At 45.6% G+C, this 24,778-nt stretch overlaps 1 protein-coding gene across 1 annotated transcript in view; it reads left to right on the forward strand.

Moving 5' to 3' along the window:
• The first annotated feature begins 2,707 nt into the window (after positions 1 to 2,707).
• Positions 2,708 to 24,778, forward strand: part of LOC115899696 (translation initiation factor IF-2-like) — a 44,943-nt gene continuing 22,872 nt past the window's right edge. Inside the window, exons 1-2 of the mRNA XM_030938049.1 lie at positions 2,708 to 2,980; positions 3,037 to 3,738. Coding sequence (XP_030793909.1) covers positions 2,708 to 2,980; positions 3,037 to 3,738 — 975 coding nt within the window. The remainder of the gene's footprint in view (positions 2,981 to 3,036; positions 3,739 to 24,778) is intronic.

Raw genomic sequence — 24,778 nt, forward strand, 5'->3', positions numbered from 1 at the left:
GTCAGGCCCAGAAATGGGGCTGTCACTGGGGCCCCGCCTGCCATCTGCTTCCTCCAAGCTGGGAGTAGGAGAGGAAAACTGGTCTCTACTCCTCAGGGGCAGAATCCACATGCCTGTCATCTGGCACTACAGAACAAGTCAGGGACTCCAAAGAATGAATGACTTCAAAATTCTTTACCAGCCTTAACTGAATCTCGTAGATATAGGGAGTGACAGACAGCTGGTAAAGGTGCAAAGAAAGTAGAATATATTTGGCAGACAAGCACTAGTTACGGGTCTACCGCTAATTTGATGCTCCTGTGGACATGCACTACTTTTCTGCCCACAGTTTCCAGAAAATGAGTAGGTTGGACTAGATGATCTCAAAGAACCCCCAGCTCTAGGATTCTTAAATTACAGAACTGGAAGGAATCTGATCTGTCAGTTATACTTCAAATAGTCTAATTTTTTTTTTCTTGAAAGCCTTCACTGTTGGTAACAGCACCATGTCTATTCTAGATCCACTATGAGAGCTCCAGCATATCTGCTCTAGCATGCTCCCAGATGGGCACGCACATTTACATACAGGTTTTTTTGTAATTAAAAATGATTTCTTTTGTAATTAAAAATTGTATTGAGATAATGGTAGATTCACATTCAATTCTAAGAAATAATATATTTGGGCCAGGCGCAGTGGCTCATGCCTGTAATCCCAGCACTTTGGGAGGCTGGGGCAGGTGGATCACCTGAGGTCAGGAGCTCGAGAGCAGCCTGACCAACATGGTGAAACCCCATCCCTACTAAAAATGCAAAAATTAGCCAAGCATGGTGGTTTGCACCTGTAATCCCAGCTACTCAGGAAGCTGAGGCAGGAGAATTGCCTGAACCTGGGAGGCAGAGGTTGCAGTGAACCGAGATTGCACCATTGCACTCCAGGCTGGGCAACAAGAGCAAAATTCTGTCTTGGAGAAAAAAAAAAAAAAAAAAAAAATATATATATATATATATATATATACACACACACACACACATACACACACACACACACACACACACACACACACACACGGCCTAGTTTCCCCCAATGACATTTGCAAATGCTTAATATGATATCATAACTAGGATACTGACGTTGATACAATTTACCTATCTTTTTCAGATTTTCCCAGTTTTACTTGTACTCATTTGTGTGTGTGTGTTAAGTTCTAGATAATTTTATCACTGTACTACCATACTTAAGATGTTTAACAGTTCCAAAGTCACAAGGATCCCTTGTGTTGCCCTTTTATATCATACCTGCCTTCTTCCCACCTTACTTCATCCCCTAACTTGATGGATTTTCCAAATCCTTTTATTTGGAAATAAGTTCAAACTTACAGAAATGTTCAAGTACACCCTATATGCAGATTCACTGATAATATGCAGCTTACCTTTATTGCCCACTCAGCTTTATCATTTTTTCCTATCAAGATTTTTTTTCCCCTGAATCATTTGAAGGTAGGCTGCATACATTATGACCTTTACCCTTTCTTTTTTTTTTTTTTTTTTTTTTTTTTGAGATGGAGTCTCGCCCTGTCGCCCAGGCTGGAGTGCAATGGCCGGATCTCAGCTCACTGCAAGCTCCGCCTCCCGGGTTCCCAGGTTCAGCCTCCTGGGTAGCTGGGACTACAGGCGCCCGCCACCTCGCCCGGCTAGTTTTTTGTATTTTTTTTTTAGTAGAGACGGGGTTACACTGTGTTAGCCAGGATGGTCTCGATCTCCTGACCTTGTGATCCACCCGTCTCGGCCTCCCAAAGTGCTGGGATTACAGGCTTGAGCCACGGCGCCCGGCCATCACCTTTACCCTTTCAAGATACTTCAGTGTGTATTTCCTAAGAATTAGATATTCTTGTACATAATTACAGTAGAAGTTATCAACATCAGTACATTTAACATTGATCCAATACTTTAATCTCTTACATGGATTCTGATTTTGTCAGCTGGAATGTCCCTGATGTATTTCCACTCCTCTAGCACAGGATGAAGTCTAGGATCAGGCATGGCATTTAGTTGCCCTGACTCTTTTGCACCTTTTAATCTGGAACATTTCCCAAGCTTTCTTTTGATTTTAATGACATTGATATTTTTGAATAATACAGACCCTTCCTCTTTTTAATAGATGTTCCTCATTCTGGGTTTGTCTGATGTTTCATCATCATGATTCAGGCTATGCATTGTCCCCAGGAATACTGCATAGCTAATGTGGACATGATATCCATCTGCTTCTGGTGATGTAAATTTTGATCACCTGGTTAAGATGCTATCTGCCTGCCTCTTTGTATAGTTACTATTTCTGCTCTTGCTACTAACAGATGTAAACCATCTATGGGGAGACACATCAACCCAGACAAATATCTGTCAGCCAGTAACAGCCCCCTAGAGTAAGCATCCATGGATGATTCTTGCCTGAGCCAATCTTCACTATACACTTGATGATCTCTTCAAGTCGTCTATGCCAGTATGAGAAATCAGGTTTTGTAGGGTTTAGTTTCCTTACACCTTTGGTTCTGGTCTTCTTCTTCTTCAAGTCCTCCCAATGTTCTCTATGACCCCTGGGTAGAAAAGAAGAAGTAGACTCAGTAGCCTCAAATGGAAATGAGATCATGTGGGTTGTTCCCCGTTAAACCGTCCACAAGTGATTTGCATAACAGAATGGCTTGTAAGCGCTTACTTCCCGGATCGGTTCCTGATGCCCCCTCTGCTGTCCACCACACCCCCGCCTGTCATCCTTTGGTGGCATCTTACTCCAAACGCCAGTTCCATCCCCTCCAGGCTTCTCCCCGTCCCCGGCTCCATCCTCTCTCCATTTAAGCCTAAGGGCAGCTTTGCTAGAAGACAGCCCGCCCTGCAGGAACAGAAAGCCTGGACTTCCACTGTGTTCACCACAATCAGCGCCCCGGGCCGCGGGGGTCCCATCCTTCCCTTAGACCGACTCTGGAAGGACCCCGAGAAGACTCTGGAAGTGCCCCGAGAAAATAAGCGCTCGAGGAGGGGTGTAATCAGTTTTTCCGGATCCAGGTCTTTACCGGATACTTCTCTGTGCCCCACGGCGTGGGTAAAAGTGCAGGGGCGGCCACGGGCGAGGAAGGCGTGGCGCGGCTCCGGACGACTAGGACGTGGCCGGCGGGAATCCCGGAGGGCGGCCCGCAGGTGGCGGCGCGGGGCGGCGGGCGGGGCCGGGAAGGGGGAGGGCTCGGCGCGCGTCGGGCGGTGACGGCAGCGCGGAGGGGAGGTGCGAGCCGCCCGCTCGCCGGGGAGCCATGGCGAGAGGCCGCGCCGCGGCGCCCGCATCAGTGCCCGCGTCCGCAGCAGCGCCCCTGCCCGCCGCCCCGGGGCCCACCCGGCCGCCGCCCCCGCTCGCCCCGAGACTTTGACGCCCGTGCGCCTCGAGCGAGGCGTCCCCTGGCGCGGGGCCGCGCGCGGGAGAGCCCGAGTGCAGCCTTAGCGTCCCCGAGAGTCTCGAACGCCCCGACGACCCCCGCGTCTCCAAACCCCGGACTCCGAGCCCAGGAGCGCCAGGGCGGCAGGCGGGCAGTAGGAGGCGGCGGCGCCGGAGCGGAGCCACCGCGAGTGCCCCCGTGCCGCCCGGCCGGCTGCAGCGGAGGGAACCGGAGCAGCCGGGCGGCCGGGGTCGGGCCGACAACGACGCGGAGGAAGCCCCCACCGAGGCCCCTGGGGACCGCGCCTGCTGCCGGATTGCGCTCCGCGCCCCTCTTGCGGGTAAGCCAAGGTTCCGCTCACCCGCGCCCCTTGCGCCTCGGCCCGGGGGATGGGGAAGGACACGGGTGTTCCGGGAGTGTCCGCTTGAGATAGTGGCGGCGGGAGAGGCCGGGCGCCGAGACCCTGCTGGGACAGCCCTCCTAATGCACCGGCCGCACCTGCAGGAGGACCTCGGAGCCCGGAAAAGTGCCCCTAGGGCATCGTGTCGGCCACGCCGCGTGGCCTGGATTCCGCGCTCCGGCACTCCGAGGTGACAGTGAGGCGACCTTCAAAGAGCCTGGAGCTGAGCCAGGCCAGAGCGCGGGCAGCACCCCGATTCCCACTCACCCGCAAAACTTGATGAAAATGACATCATCTGAGCGTGTCAGAGAGCAGAAGGATGCCTTTTAAAGCCTCCCTTTGCATCCTCAGAGTTAACAAGTTTACTTTGTCACTTTCTTGACTTGATTTTTAAAGCTCTTTTCTAGTCTCCAAGGTCAACCTCTTGCAGATAAAAACAAATATAATGAACTGTATCGTTTCTTCTTTTGTAAAGTTGTGTTTCAGGAAAGATGTTAGAAGTTGACCGGCTCTTGAGGCTGACGCTGGGTGCCTCCTCTCCGTTAAGCTTCCCTGTTTTAGAACCCTTGGCTGCACTTGTTCAGACACTGAAATTAGCGTCCGCTTTGAGAGCCTTCAAAGTATTCGTCGTTGGGCCGCTGATATATATATATTTTTTCTGATATGCTTCACTATAACTTTATTTGCTTCAAGTGTGTAAACCTTGTCAATACTATCTGTGAGTGTGTATTGGGGACTGGTAATCTTTTCTGGAGGGTCTTTTGTTTATCTGGAAGCGGAGTGGAGGTTACCATAGGGAAACAGTCTAGTTCCAGGGTCCTTTCCAATTTCCAACTACAAGAGCAGCAAAGAGGAAGGTGCTCAGACTGAGCTCTGATTAGCCCTGGAGCCAGTCTGCACTGGGGAGGGTCTTCCCAGTGATTGAGTGAAGGGACAACAGGCTGGGAGCTTGACTGGTAGGTTTGGAGAGTTGGACCTGGAGTGACAGATGGCGCCTTCCCTTTTGTCTCTCGGTTTGGAATGGTCATACTCGGTTGCTCTTTGATCTTTGACCTCAGCTTTGTCGCAGAGGTTCCCAGGCCAGTGTAGTCTAAGCCAGCTGGAGAGCTGAGCCGGGCCCTGGGGGATGCTGAATCGGGTTAAAGCCCTTGTCTCAGGGCTGCGAGTTTGGCAACAGTTGGATTTCAGCTTGGCCCCAGCACCAGCCGTTTCCTGTTTGATGCCCCAGGGACCAGTTTCCCATCCCCAGTGCTCGGTTGAGGGTGTCTCCACTCTGGCTGTGTTGCTTCTCCTTCTCTTTGGTCTTGGAGTGGGAAACTTGGACTGAAATTCCAACTCTTCTCTATTAGCTGTGTGACCTTACTTAACCTCTCTGTCCTGCTCTTCCCCTCTCTGGGAGACAATGTTTTAAATGGAAGTGTCTGTCTGTAAAAGTTTGACTGAATAACATGGGAGAGTTTTCAGGTCTCATTCCAACATGATTGGGTTTGTAATTTGGTAACCTTTTTGAGCCCCAACAGGGATAATAAAGCATATAATAGTAATTGTTGTTTTATAGGTTTATTATGAGGGTTAAATCAGGTAATATAGAAGAGCTTTGGGCCGGGTGTGGTGACTCACACGTGTATTCCCAGCACTTTGGGAGGCTGAGGCAGGTGGATCACTTAAGGTCAGGAGTTCGAGACCAGCCAGGCCAACATGGTGAAACCCCCGTCTCTACTAAAAATACAAAAATTAGCTGGGCATGATGATGGGCACCTGTAATCCCAGCTACTCAGGAGGGTGAGGCAGGAGAATAGCTTGAATCCGGGAGGCAGAGGTTTCATTGAGCCAAGATCGCATCACTGCACTTCAGCCAGGGTGACAGAGCAAGACCCTATCTCAAAAACAAAAACAAAAAACATAAAAATAAAAGGGCTTTCAAAATAATAGAGCACTATTCACATTGAATGGAGTTCTTAAACTTTCACTTTCCAAATTAACAACACCTTAAGTTTTGCTGTCTTAAGTAGACTTTGTTCCTGTCATTGCATTCTATTGCATTCTGTTTTTTTTTTTTTTTTTTTTATTCTTTGAGACGGAGTGTTGCTCTGTCACCCAGGCTAGAGTGCAGTGGTGCGATCTTGGCTCACTGTGGCCTCCACCTCCCCGATTCAAGTGATTCTTTAGCCTCAGCCTCCTAAGTAGCTAGGATTACAGGCACCTGCCACCATGCCCAGCTAATTTTTGTATTTTTAGTAGAGACGGGGTTTCACCATATTGGCCAGGCTGGTCTCAAACTCTTGGCCTCGAGGGATCTGCTGGCCATGACTTCCCAAAGTGCTGGGATTACAGGCGTGAGCCACCACTTCCAGTCCCTGTCGTTGCATTCTGAGTCCCTGCCTCTGACCTTGTATATAGTAGGCCTCTGTAATTGTTTGATGATTCTTGAATTAACCATCTGGGCTCCCCATCTTGACTTCATGCTCGCAAGGTAGAAAACAGACCTTGGGCATTCTCTTCTTCATCAGCGGTCAGAGTTTTTATAGATGTGATTGTTCTGTTGCACCATATAGCTCATAAGAGAGCCAAGGAGAGTAAGCAGATAGGTGGCCAGTTTTTCTACAAGGGACAGTTCTTTTTTTACCCTTTGGGGCTTAAGTAAGAAAGGCATTGGAGGACGAACAGTCATTTAAACTCACTGAGGGTTGCAGATTTTCAGTAAAGCCTTTTGTGCATTCCAGTTTAACACTGTATGGTTGGAAAGTTTGATAAACTTGAAAGTAAAGTGACCATGAGAAAATGGACTCTGATCACCGGCTGTGGTGGCTCACGCCTGTAATTCTAGCACTTTGGGAGGCCTAGGCAGGTGGATTGCCTGAGCTCAGGAGTTCAAGACCAGCCTGGGCAACACGATGAAGCCCTGTCTCTACTAAAATACCAAAAATTAGCCGGGCATGGTGGCATGTGTCTGTAATCCCAGCTACATGGGAGGCTGAGGCAGGAGAACTGCTCGAACTGGGAGGTGGAGGTTGCAGTGGGCCGAGATTGCGCCATTGCACTCCAGCCTGGGCGACAGAGTGAGACTGTCTCAAAAACAAAACAAAAAAAGAGAAAATGGACTCTGATTTATTTAACTCATCTATATTTGGCATGCACTGTGATTTTTGTAGGAGAAGACAAGAGGATGCTGTTTTTAAAAGATGGAGATAGAACCCAAGGGCTTATGTGGGTTCTTAGGTTTTATTTTATTCTTGGATAGAGATACACTGTTGTTAGACAGAGATACACTGTTGAATGAATGGGTCTTCTGGCTTCTCACCTCCTTTTCCCCCCTTCTTTTCAAACAAATGTTCCCTATTCTGACTTGTCTTCTTAGATGTATCTAAATGGAGGCCACTTGCAGTGTTGAAAAGTGCAAAGTTTTAGTGAAGAGACAGTAAATAATTACATATGCATAAAACTGGATGTCTCCTGAGTTACATAGAATACCAATGATGTTTAGCTGCTTAAAGGCTTTGATAGGCATTTTATGAAAGGCTGTGTAGTATTATTCATTATAGTGAGAAATTTATTTAATTATTATTGTTAATAGCGCACCTGAGGTGGAACAGGGTGGAATTGGGTGGGAGGGGAGCTCTTGAAATCCTTGTTTGGACTTCTTTTTTTGTTTTCAAAATTTATTATTTTTATTTTACAGTACTGTTCCTTGCAGAGCAGGGCTAACTCATAGGCAGTGTGCTTATAGACAGCCTGTTTGGACTTCCTTAAACTTTTTTTTTTTTTTTTAAATAGAGACAGTTTCTTGCTATGTAATAGGTCTGAAGCTGGGAATAGCCCTTCCTAGAATGCTGAGGTGGGAGGATCACTTGAGCCCAGGAGTTCGAGACCAGCCTGGGCAACATAGTGAGACCTCATTGTTACAAAAAAAAAAAAAAAAAAAAAAAAAAGAAAAGAAAAAAGAAAAAGAAAAGAAAAAAAGAAAAAATTAGCCAGGTGTGGTGATGTGCACCTGTAGTTCCAGCTACTAGGGAGGCTGTGGTGGGAGAATCTTGAGCCCAGGAGGTTGAGGCTGCAGTGAGCCATTATTGCACCATTGTACTCTAGCCTAGGTGACAGTGAGACCCCACCAAAAAAAAAAAAAAAAAAAATTGCTGTCTGATTCAAAAAGTGCTCTTAAGGAAAATGTATCTTGTTTTCCCTGAGGTTCTGGGGACTCCCCGGCATAAGCACATGTGCCCCAGTTTGGGAATCGTGGAGCTGGATTATTTCTAGGGTCTCTTCTAGTTCCAGGACATTCAGAAGCAGAGGATAATCTATCCAGAGGAAATGGATTTTGTACTAACATCGACAAGGATGCTCCATCACAGTATAAGTTATCCACATTTGAATGTTAAATAAGACCATGCTGTGGGTACTCAGGTGACTTTAAAAATCTTTTTTATTTTCTTTTAAGAAGTAGGTGAAAATAACTGAACATGTGGACTAAGTGGCTTGACATTTTCTGAAAAGTATCTCTTTAGCATACTATTCAGAGCACTTACTGCATTCCTCCTTAATGACTAGAATTAGTTACTAGATAACATGATTATGTTGATTAAAAGATGTCACTGTCTACTAATTTATGTCAATACAAATGAACTATTAGCAAATCCTATCTTCCATTACATAGATGCAGGTTGATTTATGTCACTTAAAAAAATGCATATGAATGACCGAGCATGGTGGCTCATGCCTATAATCCCAGCACTTTGGGAGGCTGAGGCGGGTGGATCGCGAGGTCAGGAGATCGAGACCATCCTGGTCAACATGGTGAAACCCCATCTCTATTAAAAATACAAAAATTAGCCAGGCGTGGTGGTGGACGCCTGTAATCCCAGCTACTCGGGAGGCTGAGGAAGGAGAATCGCTTGAACCCGGGAAGGGGAGGTTGCATTGAGCCAAGATTGCACCACTGCACTCCAGCCTGGCAACAGAGAAAAAAAAAAAAAAAAAAAAAAAAAGAAAGAAAGAAAGGAGGGAGGGAGGGAGGGAAGAAGGAAGGAAAGAAGCATATTAATTAGAATAGGGATATAGGATCTCACTTTTTTTTTGTCTCTTTCCAGGATTACAGAGATAAAACATTTATGCATATGGAGAACCATGGGATTTTAGAAGTTGTCCATCAGTTTCTCTGGTTGTTTTGGTACAATAAAAAAATTCTTTTTTTATGGATAGAATCTCTGTTTGTTGCCTGGGGTGAAGTGCAGTGGCATGATCATAGCTCACTGTAACCTTGAACTCCTGGATGCAAGCCATCTTCCTGCTTTGGCTTCCCGAGTAGCATGCGTGCTGCCACACCTGGCTGATTTTCTTTTCTTTTCTTAAATTTTTTTGTAGAGAGGAGGTCTTGCTATGTTGCCCAGGCTGCCCTGACCTCAAGCGGTCTTTCTGCCTGGCCTCCCAAAGTACGGGGATTACAAGCATGAGCCACTGTACCTGGCTAGGCAATTCTTTAACATAAACAACATGTGCTGTGGGTCTGGATTTTTTTTATGCTAACATTCTGTAAGCTCTCCGTTTTTAAGTTTTGCAAAATGTGGAACAGATATGATACAACCTACTCTAGATACACAGCCTCTAATGTAGGCTGCCTCCTTTTCTTATAGGTTTCTATCAAATAATTTCCAGCTTGAGATTTGAGATGTGACCAAAGATAAAATGTCTCCCTATAATGTTAGAAGTGGTTTGGCTTCACCTGTATTATTGAGTAAGGAATTTGGACCTTGGGGAGCAGGTAAACAATGAGAGCAGAAACTACCCTTGAATTTATGTTTGTCTGAGGACCATTGGGAAATATTTCTTGGAGAGTGGGGAAGACAAATTCCTTTGACCTCCAGAAGAATTGATTGTCCTCAGTGTGATGAGAAAGTCAGGCAGAGAGTGACTGAAGACAGCTCAGCTGTTCATGCCAAAGGGACTGATGGTCCAGATTCATGGTGGAACCAGGTGGCCCTGTTCTGGCTGGAGAACAGCAGTGGGAAGAGGACAGTGCTCACGAGAGGGAGATCCTGTCTCAGTTTCTGCCTGACTTTTGGTTGCTGCTGTGTTCTGTGGAACAAATATTTTATATCATGTTGCATTACCATCTAAGGTTGACAAGTTAACTAGAACCTTTAATTTCTTACACATTGAACCTTTAATTATCTTAGCTCCATTAATGTTACTTACATATACCACTTGTACTGCCAGTAACACCTTGTAGATAACCACTCTTACGACCACTATTACCATAGGATGATTGTGTCTGTTTTGGACTTCATGTAAACGGAGTCATATAGTGTGTACTTTTGTGTCTGGTCTTGCTCAATGTTTTGTCTGCAATGTTCATCCGTTTGTTGCATATACTAGTGCTTCATTCCTTTTTAGTGTGGAATAGGATTCCATTTTATGGTTATATCATGATTTGTTCATGCATTTACCTGTTGATGGACATTTGGTTTTTTTCCAGTGGGGACTATCATGGATAAAACTGCTATGAACTAAGTATATTAAAGTACTTGTTTCTATCGGGGATATGCCCAGGAGTAGATCATTGGGTCCTAAGACATATGTTTGGCTTTAGTAAAAGTTAAGTTTTCCAAGTGTTCATTCTTCTTTGGATTTGGTATATGAGACTTCCGGAAGAACAAGGGTAACTCAGTAAAACAGTATGCTACATCTTGTGATTCTGAATACAGGGCCCCCATAGTAAACTTGGTTTGCCTGTTGGACTTCCAGTTAGGGAGTTTGGTAATCTGATATCTTAAGAGTTCTAGCAAGACAGTTATAGTATCAAGGAGCAGTTTTTATTTAGTGGGAGATCCAGAGGTGTGGACCTTACCTGCACTGCAGGATTTCAAACCTAGGAAGAAAATTGGAGGTTTACTTAAACTAACGGGACAGATTCTTATCATGTTACGAAGTTGGAATTGGCAAGCTTTATACTGGAGAATTAAAAATGCAAAACAAACAAAAAACCAAACCTATGATTCAGGAATAGCATTATAATGATTTAGAGGAAAGGTGGGGAGGAAGAAAATGAGCAATTTGTTTTGTGTATGACTCACTGGTGCTGTGTCTCTGAGTATAACATTTGGGTGCAGCATTTCCGAGACAATTGGTTTACTGGCTTTCATAGTGGAGAATAAAAAGAGTGTCACCTAGACAGTGAGCATTTCATTTCAACCTTTGCATCTAGAATATGTTTTAAATAAAATGCAGAATACTATGGGAATTGTACAGTTGTACAATTGATTTATGTACCTGAGTGGGATGTAGCTTTGTTTTCATTCATTAGTTAAAAAGTAAAAACCTTCAGATTTAACAGTGTAGATACAATGCGGCACACCATTGATGTGTTTGAAGCCATGTCTTTTTTTTCCGTGTAAGATTGGTGCTTAGGTGTGTGGAACCCAGCAACTCCTGTTTATGACAGGCAGCTTTGGAATCATTACGTTATATGATAACTTCATACAGTTATTATTTGTTTGAAACAGAGTCTCGCTCTGTTGCCCAGGCTGAAGTGCAGTGGCACAATCTTGGCTCACTGCAGCCTCCGTATTCCAGGTTCAAGCAGTTCTCCTGCCTCAGCCTCCTAAGTAGCTGGGATTACAGGCGTGTGCCACTACACCTGGCTAAGTTTTGTATTTTTAGTAGAGGCGGAGTTTCACCATGTTGGCCGGGCTGGTCTCGAACCCCTGATGTCAGCTTATCCACCCACCTTGGCCTCACAAAGTGCTGGGATTACAGGTGTGAGCCACCATGCCTGGCTTTCATACAGTTATTAAGAGGATTATGTGAACTTATACATATGTTTGGCTGAGAGGACGCATTTGTGTTAGCCATAATTATTGTTTTTACTGAACTCCTTATGATCCATTCATCCAAAAATAGTTTGGAGCAGGTATTCTGTGCCACACCTCAAGGGTGGGGTGTACACTGGACTTCATCTGTATGACAGTAACAGGAATAGCCCCCATGGCCTAAAGCATTGATATGAGCTATGGTTTTTGCTCACTTGACAACTACCTTCCCTGCTTTGACTTTGAGGAGAAAGGGTTAATTTTGCAGTGGTCCCAAGGCATTAGAAGAATCCCTTTGGATTTGAATATCAAGACATTCCAAAGATCTCTTGTGGGAGAAACATAGTTTGGTGATATATATTTGGGAAAACATCTTTCTATTTGAGAAGACAAGCAGATTGTTATTATTACAGCAGCGGATAAAAGGTGTGACAGGCAAATCATTGGCAAAATAGACTAAAATGTTGACTAGTGCAGTAGATGTTTTATACTGTATTTGAAAGATAGGAAAGCAGTTAGTCTTGTTAAATTACTGACCGGGTGTAGCACCTCACGCCTGTAATGTCAGCACTTTGGGAGGCCAGGGCGGGTGGATTGCTTGAGCCCAGGAGTTGGAGACCAGCCTGGGCAATATGGTGAAACCCCATCTCTACAAAAAGTACTAAAATTAGCTGGGCATGGTGGTGTGCCCCAGTAGTCCCAGCTATCCGGGAAGTTGAAACAGAAGGATCGCTTGAGCCCGGGAGGCAGAGGTTGCAGTGAGCCGTGATTACACCATTGCACTCTGGCCTAGGCAACGGAAGGAGACCCTGTCAAAAACAAAAAACAAAAAACAAAAAACTTTAGTACAAGATGAATGTTTTCACAACAATTGAGTGTTAACTTGCAAAACTTTTAGCTGGGCTAAGTCTCTTGATGTTATAGTACAAGTGATACTCATGGAAAGGATTAAAGAAAATAAATATTGCTGGCTGGGCGTAGTGGCTCATGCCTGTAATCCCAGCACTTTGGGAGGCTGAGGTGGGCAGATCACGAGGTCTGGAGATCGAGACCATCCTGGCTAACATGGTGAAACCCCGACTCCACTAAAAAGACAAAAAACTAGCCGGGCATGGTGGCGGGCGCCTGTAGTCCCAGCTACTCGGGAGGCTGAGGCAGAAGAATGGGTGAATCCAGGAGGCGGAGCTTGCAGTGATCCGAGATTGTGCCACTGCATTCCAGCCTGGGCGACAAAGCGAGACTCCATCTCAAAAAATATATATATATATATATGTAACAAACCTGCACGTTGTGCACATGTACCCTAGAACTTAAAGTATAATAAAAAAATAAAAAAATAAAAAAAATTAAAAAAAAAGAAAATATTCCTGGGAGTTTGGCTATCTTATAATCTAGTTTTTGTTCTTTACAGTGTACTGAATTCTCTGGCAGAAGGCAGCATGGCAGATTGATCATCACAACCAAGTTTGAGAATTTCCCTCACAAATTCAAGTTGCATCCACATTTGGTCACTAGGGTGGAAAGGGAAGCAGTTTGTAGATTTTCCAAAGAGAAGACCCATGGCAGGGTTGGGTGGCATTAGGAGTGGTGGCTGGCTTTACCTTGGTAAACACGTCCTAGACCAGTATGTGATCTGAGGCCTTATCTTACCTCCATGGTGACTGAGACCCAGATGGAAGCCCTGGCTGTACTCAAGGTGAGAGAGGGTGGGGGTTAGTGAGTGATAGTGTGGGTAGATGTTTAGGAGGTAAGCCTTGCTTGTTGAAGAGAGAGTGGTAGGGTAAGGGGCGGGGGGCAGAGTGAAGGATAAGGCTGAGGTTTCTGAGTTGGACTACCATTAATCAGTTGTTCCAGTGGTAAGGACTTGGAGGGTCTTGTTTTGAATGTGCGGAGTTTGATGTGCTTGTGAAGTTTATATTTTTTTTGAGATGGAATCTTGCTCCGTCACCCAGGCTGGAGTGCAGCGGCACAATCTCAGCTCATTGCAACTTCTGTCTCCCAGGTTCAAGCAATTCTCCTGTCTCAGCCTCCCAAGTATCTGGGGATCACAGGTGACCGCCACCACGCCTGGCTAATTTTTGTATTTTTAGTAGGGATGGGGTTTTGCCATGTTGGCCAGGCTGGTCTTGAATTCCTGACCTCGGGTGATGCGCCCACCTTGGCTCCCCAAAGTGCTGGGATTATAGGTGTGAGCCACCGTGACGGGCCACTCCTGAGATTTCTAAGTGGAGATGTTTAGGGCAGTGGGACATCTGGGCCTGACACTTCGAAGAGGGATAGGAGTTTGAGGCAAGGGTTTGGGGACCATTCCTGTGTAGACAGTAGTGATATCCATGTGTAGGAGAACTCACAGAGGGGTAGTGACTAGAGATTGGGAGAAGACCAGTAGTGCTGTGGGAGGGGGTGTTCTTTTGGTGAAGGGTAGGGTTCACAGGGTCACTCTGCTGTGAGAGGCCAAGTGAGATAAAAGCTAAAATGTCTTTTGGGGTTGTTTATACTTAGTAGGTATGCAGATATTTCTAGTTGTATCATTTGGTTCTTTTTCAGAAGAGATGCTGGCTTGGCCTTGTAAACATCGCAGTTGTATAAAATTATTTATGATAGTCCTTAAAATACCGTAATTATCTTCGAAGTTTTGTAATTTTGCTGCGTTTCACTTATGGCAGCAATAGCATTGGTATTTTAAATCAAAACAGAACACTGTCAAGGGTTACACAACTTATTCGTGATTCTAACAAGATATAAAGCACCATGTTTTTGTGTGTAACTATTTAACAGCAGATGAAGTTAATGATTGCCCACTTTCAGCTAATCATATGATTGCTATTGAAATAAATACTTGCTAGACAGGGATAGAATCTAGTAATTTGTTAGCTTCAGTACTTCATGCTTGCGTACACACCCATGCTATTGTGTTACCAAGCCTGAGTTTTGAAATGTGGCGTTGTCTTTTTCTGGTGAATAAACCCCATGTGTCTTACCGTAGGCATTTGACTCTTCCTGGCTGTCAGGATGTGTTGCCCTGGACTGAGAGTGAGAGATCCCAGATTTTTCAGCTTCTTTTCCAATTGCTGTGGATACCACATCAGTGCCAACATGAGTCCCCTCTTGTTACTTTCTGCTAGGCTTCCCCTTAGAAGCTGAAATTCTTTCTCGTCTTGATGCTAAGGTGCAGTTTCTCAAAATGCTAGAGAGCTTTTAAAAGTATACTGTGATGGGAATTAGTTTCAAAAGATTATACCAGAGGGGGTTAAAACTTCCCAACCTTGTAAAAACCTCACTTCTTTGTTTACATCCTCCCTACCCGCCTTTCTGCTGTGCTTGGTTTCCTCCTAGCAATATGCCTTGGACAGTCTTCCTGTCGGGCATAACTTCCCAGATCAGGGCTCCTGGAGGCGCCTGTACCTCGTACCTGGCAACGAGGCACGCTGGGGCACGCTGGCCTTTTGTTGTGGTGTAGAAAATTTTTCATTTGGAATTCCATTTTAAAAATAGATATAATGTGATTTTTATCTTCTTACATTAATTTTGATAAGTTGTGTATTATAAGGGCTTTATCCACTTTAAGCTGCTGAATTAATTGGCCCAATTATTACTCTTTCAATGTCCATAAGATCTGTAGTGATGTCCCCATCTTTTATTTCTGGTATTTGCCTTTCATGTTAAGAATGTGTCCGTTCAAAGGGAGAGGGAAAGGAAAAAAGAAGAATGTGTGTGTTCAAAGGAACTGCTGGAACAGAGTAACTTAGCTCAAGAAAATGGGAGGGGGTGGTTTCTGGAAGGGGAGAATGAAAGCAGTGGAGGAAATAAAGCATGAATGTGGGGGAGGGCGGGGGCGAGGACTGCTTCTCTTGCTGGCCGCCTTCTCTCTCTAGAGAAGCTGCTGGAGAAGGAGCAGTCACGTGGGTGGTGAGCTCATTAGGCTGGGGACACCAGCTGTGCTATTATTAGGGCTTTTAAAGTCCGTGGCAGATGTTCTTAGGCGGAGTTCCAGCCTTGTTCACTTCCCACATATGGCATGATACAGTACACAGAAAAAAGAGGGACTCTTTAACAAATAGCTTTTCCATGAAGCACATCACTATTTTTTTCCCGTGAACTTTTTTCTTTTCTTTCTTCCTCTGTCTCTGTTTCTCTCTCCGCTGTTTGTTCTTTATCTTCTTTCTCCCTTTCTTTCTCTTTCTCCCTCTCTTTCTTGCTCTCCTCTTTCTATTTTTCTGTATTCTCATTCTCCCTGTCTCTCCCTCCGTCCCTCCCTTCTATACCTCCTTCTTTTATCCTTTGAGGCCCTTTTTATTTAATCCTTTGTGGAACTAGAAGAGGACTCAGAGGCACATGAAGAAAGTTTGCCAATTTTAGATTAAAAGTGAGCCTTAGCATTGCATGGAAGGTATAAGAAATGTGGGTAAGTCTCAGGGTGATCATATACTAGAGATTTTTTTTGACGAGAGCCTGTTTTGAATTGCGTGGTTAGCTTGCTGTCCTCTTCACTCTTCTGGCACAGTGGTTGTTTTTATACAGGACCACTTTTACCCCAATTGACTGATAAGCTAGCCAGGGCACTGATTATTTTTACATACCAATTTGTGTGTTGTTTGTTTGGCTAATCACTTCTTCTGCAGCTGTTGTCCTGGGTCTCAGTGATCAAGTGATCAAAGAGATCAGTGATCCAGTGACCTATCTTTTTTTTTCTTTTCTTTTTTTTTTTTTTTTGAGACAGAGTCTAACTGTGTTGCCCAGGATGGAGTGCAGTGGTGTGATCTCAGCTCACTGCACCCTCTGCCTCCCAGGTTTAAGCAATTCTCCTGCCTCAGCCTCCCGAGTTGCTGGGACTACAGGCGTGTGCCACCATGCCCGGCTAATTTTTGTATTTTTAGTAGAGATGGAGTTTCACCATGTTGGCCAGGCTGGTCTCGAAATCCCGACCTCAGGTGATCTGCCTGCCTTGGCCTCCCAAAGTGCTGGGATTACATGTGTGAGCCACCGCTCCTGGCCAGTGATCAACTTTTGTCAGTAAGCTTCCATGTGTAGACCCTCTGTCTCCCCTCATGTTTATAGTAACCCATGGCTTGGCTTGGAGTTACAGGGTATAATCATTATCAAATTTACTTAAATAACTGCTCTGGTAGAGTGACTTTCTACAGGAAATGGGCCCTTATGTGAATATAACCTCAATGTATACTCTTCAATAAAATCTCAGAATGGTGCAACCTTCATTATAGATGTTTCCTACTGTTTATTTCAAATTTCTGATATTTTGATATATTTACACTAATTTTATAGCTAAGCACAAAATTAATTACCTCATCATATTTTTATTTCAAAAATAATGAGATAATATGTGCATACATTAGTGGCATATCTTACTCTAATAATGGCCACAACTGTCAGACGTACATTTTTAGAAAAGCTTTTATAATCCAGGCATTTTTCTTCAAAATAAAGTAAATATATCTATTTTAGAAAAGTATTTTTGTATTTTAAACATTATTTAGTTGTAGAAAATATTTTTTTTTTTTTTTTTTTTTTTTTTTTTGAGACGGAGTCTCGCTCTGTCACCGGGACTGGAGTGCAGTGGCCGGATCTCAGCTCACTGCAAGCTCCGCCTCCCGGGTTCACGCCATTCTCCTGCCTCAGCCTCCCGAGTAGCTGGGACTACAGGCGCCAGCCACCTTTTGTGTTTTTTAGTAGAGACGGGGTTTCACCGTGTTAGCCAGGATGGTCTCGAACTCCTGACCTCGTGATCCGCCCGTCTCGGCCTCCCAAAGTGCTGGGATTACAGGCTTGAGCCACCGCGCCCGGCGAAAATATTTTTTAAAAAACCCCAAACCTAAACTATACAGTGAGGCCAGTATGAGAATAGAGGTACTGAAATGGGTAACTAATTATTTATTAATGTGTTTATTTTGGCCGGGCGCGGTGGCTCAAGCCTGTAATCCCAGCACTTTGGGAGGCCGAGACGGGCGGATCACGAGGTCAGGAGATTGAGACCATCCTGGCTAACACGGTGAAACCCCGTCTCTACAAAAAAAAAAAAAATACAAAAAATACAAAAAAACTAGCCGGGCGAGGTGGCGGGCACCTGTAGTCCCAGCTACTCCAGAGGCTGAGGCAGGAGAATGGCGTAAACCCAGGAGGCGGAGCTTGCAGTGAGCTGAGATCCGGCCACTGCACTCCAGCCTGGGCGACAGAGCGAGACTCCGTCTCAAAAAAAAAAAAAAAAAAAAAAATGTTTATTTCCCTGTAAATTCAGAGACTGGGAAAGAAAACCAGGAACAACTGTTTTTCTTTTCTCTAATTTTATGTTAAGGAGGGGAATCATAAAGTAGGAAGCCTTTTCTCTCAATGGCAGACTCTGATTTTTTTTTTTTTTGAGATGGAGTTTTGCTCTCGTTGCCCAGGTTGGAGTGCAGTGGTACGATCTTGGCTCACTGTAACCTCTGCCTCCTGAGTTCAAGTGATTCTCCTGCCTTAGCCTCCTGAGTAGCTGGGATTATAGGTGCCTGCTATCACACCCAGCTGATTTTTTATATTTTTAGTAGAGATGGGGTTTCATCATCTTGGCCAGGCTGGTCTCGAACTCCTGACCTCAGGTGATCCACCTGCCTCAGCCTCCCAAAGTGCTGGGATTACAGGGGTGAGTCACCGCCCCCAGCCACAGCCTCTGTTCTTACAAACTAGCCGATGCAGGTGCTGGAACACCAGGCGGTGGGCCGCGTGTTTACATGCTGCTCCCTAGTACAGTTGCTGAGTGGTTTATGTTTATTCCAGAAATATATGGTTTGCTCTGATTTCACGGGTCTTCAGCAGGTAAGAATCACCTTTGATTAAAGTCAGGGGATTCCTGGCAGAACGGGGAGCTGGAGACCCTTAGATCAATGATTGCTAAGTGTGAGCTGTGTGGTTTCCCTGGGCCAGGCATTGAGTTATGATAGTAAATGAGACAGTCCAGGTCTAGGGGCAGACCAAAGAGACCCAATGTAGTAATAGATGTAGGATATGATACCAGGTAGTGACTAGGGGAGAGAATGAGGTGGCAGCAGACCTATAACCTCTTTAGGGAGGTTATAGGTAAGCAGAGATTGAATGGGGATTGAGCCATGGGAACATATGGAGGAAAAGCTTCCCAGGCAGAGCAAACAGCAAGTGCAGAGGCCTTGGTGAGAAGGTCAGTGTGGCTGCAGTGCAGGGGACCCTGGGGAAAGTGGACGGGGATGAAGCCAGGAGATAGTCAGGGGAGGGCTGCATCCATTGGCCTGCTGGCTGCTGTAAGGAGTGTATTTTAAGGCCGGGCGCGGTGGCTCAAGCCTGTAATCCCAGCACTTTGGGAGGCCGAGACGGGCGGATCACGAGGTCAGGAGATCGAGACCATCCTGGCTAACATGGTGAAACTCCGTCTCTACTAAAAATACAAAAAACTAGCCGGGCGAGGTGGCAGGCGCCTGTAGTCCCAGCTACTTGGGAGGCTGAGGCAGGAGAATGGCGTAAACCCGGGAGGCGGAGCTTGCAGTGAGCTGAGATCCGGCCACTGCACTCCAGCCTGGGCGACAGAGCAAGACTCCGTCTCAAAAAAAAAAAAAAAAAAAGGAGTGTATTTTAATCTGCATATGATTGGGAACTACTGGAGGATTCTTAGTATGGAGGAAGCTGCAGGGGAGTGACAAGAATTGATTGATTTTTAGATTATTTATTTTTGAGACGGTATATTAGTCTGTTCTCACATGGCTATAAAGAAATACCTGAGATTGAGTAATTTATAAAGAAAAGAGGTTTGATTGGCTCATGGTTCTGCAGGCTGCACAGGAAGCATGATAGCATCTACTTGGCTTCTGGGGAGGCCTCAGGAAACTTACAATCATGGTGGAAGGCAAGGGGGGAGCCAGCACTTCACTTGGCTGGAGCAGGAGGAAGAGAAAAGGTAGAGGTGCTACACACTTTTAAACAGTACCAAGGGGGATGGTGTTAAACCATAAGAAACCACCCCCATGATCCAGTCACCTCTCACCAGGCCCCACCTCCAGCATTGGGGATTACAATTCACATGAGATTTGGGCGGGGACAGAGATCCAAAGCATATCACAGTGTCTTGCTGTGTCACCCAGGCTGGCATGCAGTGGTGCAGTCTCAGCTCATGGGAGCATCAACCTCCTGGGCTCAAGTGATCTTCCCACCTCAGCCCTTCCCGCAGCTGGGACTGCAGGTGCATGCCACCATGCCTGGCTAATTTTTTTATTTTTTGGTAGCTATGGGGTCTCTCTATGTTGCCCAGGCTAGTCTCGAACTCCTGGGATCAAGCCATCCTCCCTCCTTGTCTTCCCTAAGTGCTGGGATTACAGGTATGAGCCAGTGTTCCCAGCCTGATTGACTTTTTTTTTTTTTTTTTTTTTTTGAGATAGAGTTTCACTCTGTTGGCCAGGCTGGAGTGCTGTGGTGTGATCTTAGCTCACTGCAACCTCTGCCTCTCCGGTTCAAGTGATTCTCATGTTTCAGCCTCCTTAGTAGCTGGGATTACAGGTGCGCACCACCGTGCCTGGCTAATTTTTGTATTTTTAGTAGAGATGAGGTTTTGCCATGTTGGTCAGGCTGGTCTCAAACTCCTGGCCTCAAGTGATCCACCCACCTCGGCCTCCCAAAGTGCTGTGATTACAGGTGTAAGCCACTGCAACTGGCCCTGATTGATTTTTTAAATGAAACCACAGCTGCTGCGTGGAGAGCCAGAGTAGGGGAGGCAGGATTGGAAGCAGGGATGGTAGAGAGGGTTTTGCACTGGGATAGGTGGGAAGAGGAGGATGGTAGAAGGTGGCATTTCAAGGGAGTGGAAGGATGTGATGTGCTCTGAGGGACAGAGGGACAGGAGGAGCCAGGGAGAGAAGAGTGATGCTGAGATCTCACAGACATCTAAATGGAATTTTTTAAGTCAGAAAACATTTACATAATTTTAAAATCCTGGGGTTAAAAATTGTTGTTGGCTGGGTGTGGTGGTTCACACCTATAATCTCAGCACTTTGGGAGGCTGAGACAGGAAGATAGCTTGAGGCCAGAAGTTCCAGACCAGCATGGGCAACACTGGGAGACTGAGGTGGTAGGATCCCTTTTGAGTCCAGGAGCACAAGGCAGCAGTGAGCTGTGATCTCATCACTGTACTCCAGCCTGTGAGACAAAGTGAGACCCTGTCTCTAAAAAAATAAAAAAATGTGTGTGTGTGTGTGTGTGTGTGTGTGTGTGTGTGTATATATATATATATATATATATATATATATGGCCAGGTGTGGTAACTCACGTCTGTAATCCCAGCACTTTGGGAGGCTGAGGTGGGTGGATCACTTGAGGTCAGGAGTTCAAGACCAGCTTGCCCAATGTGATGAAACCCCATCACTACTAAAAATACAAAAATGGGCCGGGTGTGGTGACGTGTGCCTGTAATCCCAGCTACTTGGGAGGCTGAGGCAGGAGAATTGCTTGAACCTGGGAGATGGAAGTTGCATTAAGCCAAGATTGCACCACTGCATTGCAGCCTGGGTGACAGAGGGAGTCTCCATCTCAAATAAAAAGAAGAACACATATATATATGTAACTTGGTCAGGCAGTTAGTAGGGACTGCTTGGGTTAAAGTTTTGCCCTTTAACTAGGTGGAAGCATCTTCATCTCAAGCTAGAAGTAGTGGATGAAGAAGAATGAGAATGTTCTGTTCTTTTGTAGCTGAGAAATTAATCGGCAGAAGAAAGAAGGCAAACCTCAAACTTCATCCCAAATCAATGAGCGTGGTGTAACTGTTGAACAGAGTACAAAGAGAAAAAGGAACAATGTGTTCAGAGCACAATGTCAGTGATACTTAATGATTGTTAACCTCAGCTATTTGCATTTTTTTTTTTTTTTTTTTTGAGATGGAGTCTCGCTCTGTCACCCAGGCTGGAGTGCAGTGGCCGGATCTCAGCTTACTGCAAGCTCCACCTCCCGGGTTTATGCCATTCTCCTGCCTCAGCCTCCCAAGTAGCTGGGACTGCAGGCGCCTGCCACCTCGCCTGGCTAGTTTTTTGTATTTTTTAGTAGAGACGGGGTTTCACCGTTTTAGCCAGGATGGTCTCGATCTCCTGACCTCGTGATCCGCCCGTCTTGGCCTCCCAAAGTGCTGGGATTACAGGCTTGAGCCACCGCGCCTGGCCTGCATTTTTTTTTTTTTTTTTTTTTTTTTTTTTGAGATGGAGTCTTGCTCTGTCACCCATGCTGGAGTGCAGTGGTATGATCTTGGCTCGCTGCAACCTCCGCCTCCTGGATTCAAGCAGTTCTTCTGCCTCAGCCTCCCAAGTAGCTGGGATTACAGGCATGTGCCACCATGCCCGGCTAATTTTTTTGGATTTTTAGTAGAGACATGGTTTCACCATATTGGCCAGGCTGATCTTGAACTCCTGACCTTGTGATCCACCCGCCTTGACCTCCCAAAGTGCTGGGATTACAGGCGTGAGCCTCCAGCCTGGCCTTGAATTTTCAAAATTGGAAGTTTTCTGAAGATTCTTGACTGGGCATGGTGGCTCATGCCTATAATCCCAGCACTTTGGGAGGCTGAGGCAGGAGGATAGCTTGATAGCAACATAGCGAGACCCCCATCTCTACAAAAAATAAAAAGTTAGCCAGGCGTGGTGGTGTGCACCTGTAGTCCTAGCTACTCTGGAGGCTGAGGGAGGAGAATCACTTGAGCCCAGGAGTTTGAGGTTACGGTGAGCCATGATTGTGCTACTGCATTCCAGCCCAGGGGACAGAGCAAGACCTTGTCTCAAAAAAATACTTTTCTGAACATTCTTCAGGTGATTTGATAATACTTCCTCAGTGTATGTGTTGTAAAATTTGCTTAGGCTGTGTCTGGGTGCAGTGCCTCATTTGAATTTTACTGTTTTAAAAATGATCCTTTTTAGAGTGGGTCTATCTGAGGCGCATTTCTAGTTTCCGCACGACATGGATAATAACATGCCCCCAGAGTAAAGATCAGAATTTCAGAAACCAGGGAGAGTATAAAAAGATTAAACAGCTGATCCAAGGCTCATCATTATCACTCTTGCTCACCTCAACAATCTGAGATTAGTTCCCTCCCTGCAAAGCTGCTGGCCCTGAGCACAGCATGGATTGGGGAGGGGAGGGAGAAGGGAGAAGGGTGTCTTCCCTGTCTTCTGAAAAGTGAGGGGAATAAGCTCCTTCACCCTCAGGCCTGGAGAGACTGAGTCAGGAATACTTAGCAGGTTTCCTTTTTAAGTGTGTGCTGATGCTTCAAGTGGCTAAGTGGCTGAGGTTATCAGTAGAGACTCTAGAAGGTGCAGTTCTCTTGGAATCTGAAGTATTTGAGGACAGAAAATCATGCTGCTTTCTGGCGAAGTATGGTAAGAATAATCAACACGGAGAGTTGGGCTTGTTTGGGGGTTGCAGTGAGTGAGGCATGCCTGGTTAATGCAGAATGTGCTGTTCCTTCCCAGGCAGTGGCTGCAAGATTTCTTTCCTTTCCTCTGTGCAGTGCAGCGAGGCTGCCCATTGTCCCATGTTGTTCGTAGCCAGGCGCGTCTTGCCAAGTACTGTGGGAAGCCCCACAATTTTGCTCAAATACACCCAGAGTGGGTCAACCCAAAAAAAAAAAAAAAAAACCATCTTTGCAACCACCAGCCTCTTCCCAGGTTTTTCCACTATGTCTAATTGACATCCAGGTAAATAAATATCAAACAAATGAAGAGCCACATGAATACCATTGGCTATCTTGTGTATTAATATTGGCAACAAGACTATTGTCATATCTTGTATTTCCTCAGCATTTCTTTTTGCTCTAAGTCTGTGGCAGCAAACATTTTGTAACCCCATAAAACAAATATAGTAGGCTGCTTTTCTCCTTATAATGAAACTTCGTTGTCATTGGAATTAAAACACTGGCTGCCAGGCATAGTGGTGCGTGCCCATACTGAGTAGTAGTGCCAGCTACTCAGAGGCTGAGGTGGGAGGATCTCTTGAGCCCGAGAGTTCAAGGCTGCGATGAGCCATGATTGCGCCACCTGCACTCCAGCGTGGACAACAGAGTGAGACCTACTCTCGAAACAAAACAAACCAACCACTGACTGGCTTGTTTGGAAATGTGGGAAGGAATTTTTCCAGTGGAGTTATGATCAAGTCAGCTTTTTTAGAAATATAAATTCTAGGCCAGTATTTCCTTAAAAACCAATATTTCGATGTGTTTGTTCTAGAAGTATTAGCACATTACATTCCCAGTGCTTTTTAATGGGCTCTGGGTAATTACCGCGGCCTCCCATCTCAGCCAGTACAGTAAGCCATTCAGGAGGACAGCCGGTGCTTATTACCCAGCAGCCTGGCAGTCCCTGACCCCTCCTCCTTGGAAATGGTGTGAGGCCCAATTAGAGAGCTCTGGTGTGGGGATAAGGGATTGCTGGGGCATAAATAATGCAATCTATCCTGTCTCTCTGTGAATGTGGTGGGGCGGAGAGGCTTTGGTGTTTGGAAGCCTGAACCTCAAATTCTGGATTCAGCATGTTTAAGATCTGTGATCTTGGCATCCTGGGTAATGTAGTGAGACCTCATCTCTACAAAAAAATTTAAAATTAGCCAGGCCTGGTGGCACATGCCTGTGGTCTCAGCTATTGAAGGACTGAGGCAGGAGGATCACTTGACCCCAGGAATTTGAGGCTGCAGTGAGCTGTGACTGGGCCACTGCATTCTAGCCCAAGCAACAGAGCAAGACCCTGTCTCAATCAGTCAGTCAGTCAATCAATCAATCATCTGTGATTTGGGGCAAGTCTTTAGCCTGTGAGCCACAGTTTTTCCATCTATAGAGTAAGACTGTAGTGTGGTTGTGGGGATTAGATAAGGCAGTATATATAAAGTTCTGCCTTGCTCTTGCTTGTTGACAGCATATAAGATGCATTTGGTGAAGGAGATCTCTGAGCTCCATTCCTTTGGTACAGGTGGTGTGTTGATATTTTCTCTTTTTCCTCCCTCTACTCCCATACTCTTTGCCTCATTCCTTGAAGACTGGGGGATTTGGCTCAAGATCATCTTCCCCTGACATACCACTGCATCATTCTGGGTTCCGATGACTCCCTTAATGTCTTGATCCATCTCCTGTCCAGTGGTGGCTTCTCTACCATGCTTCACCCACTGCCCAGGTCACAGCCTGGACTGTGTCATCTCCT

The sequence above is a fragment of the Rhinopithecus roxellana genome, chromosome 1, assembly GCF_007565055.1.
Source record: "Rhinopithecus roxellana isolate Shanxi Qingling chromosome 1, ASM756505v1, whole genome shotgun sequence".
In the NCBI taxonomy this organism is placed as follows: Eukaryota; Metazoa; Chordata; class Mammalia; order Primates; family Cercopithecidae; genus Rhinopithecus; species Rhinopithecus roxellana.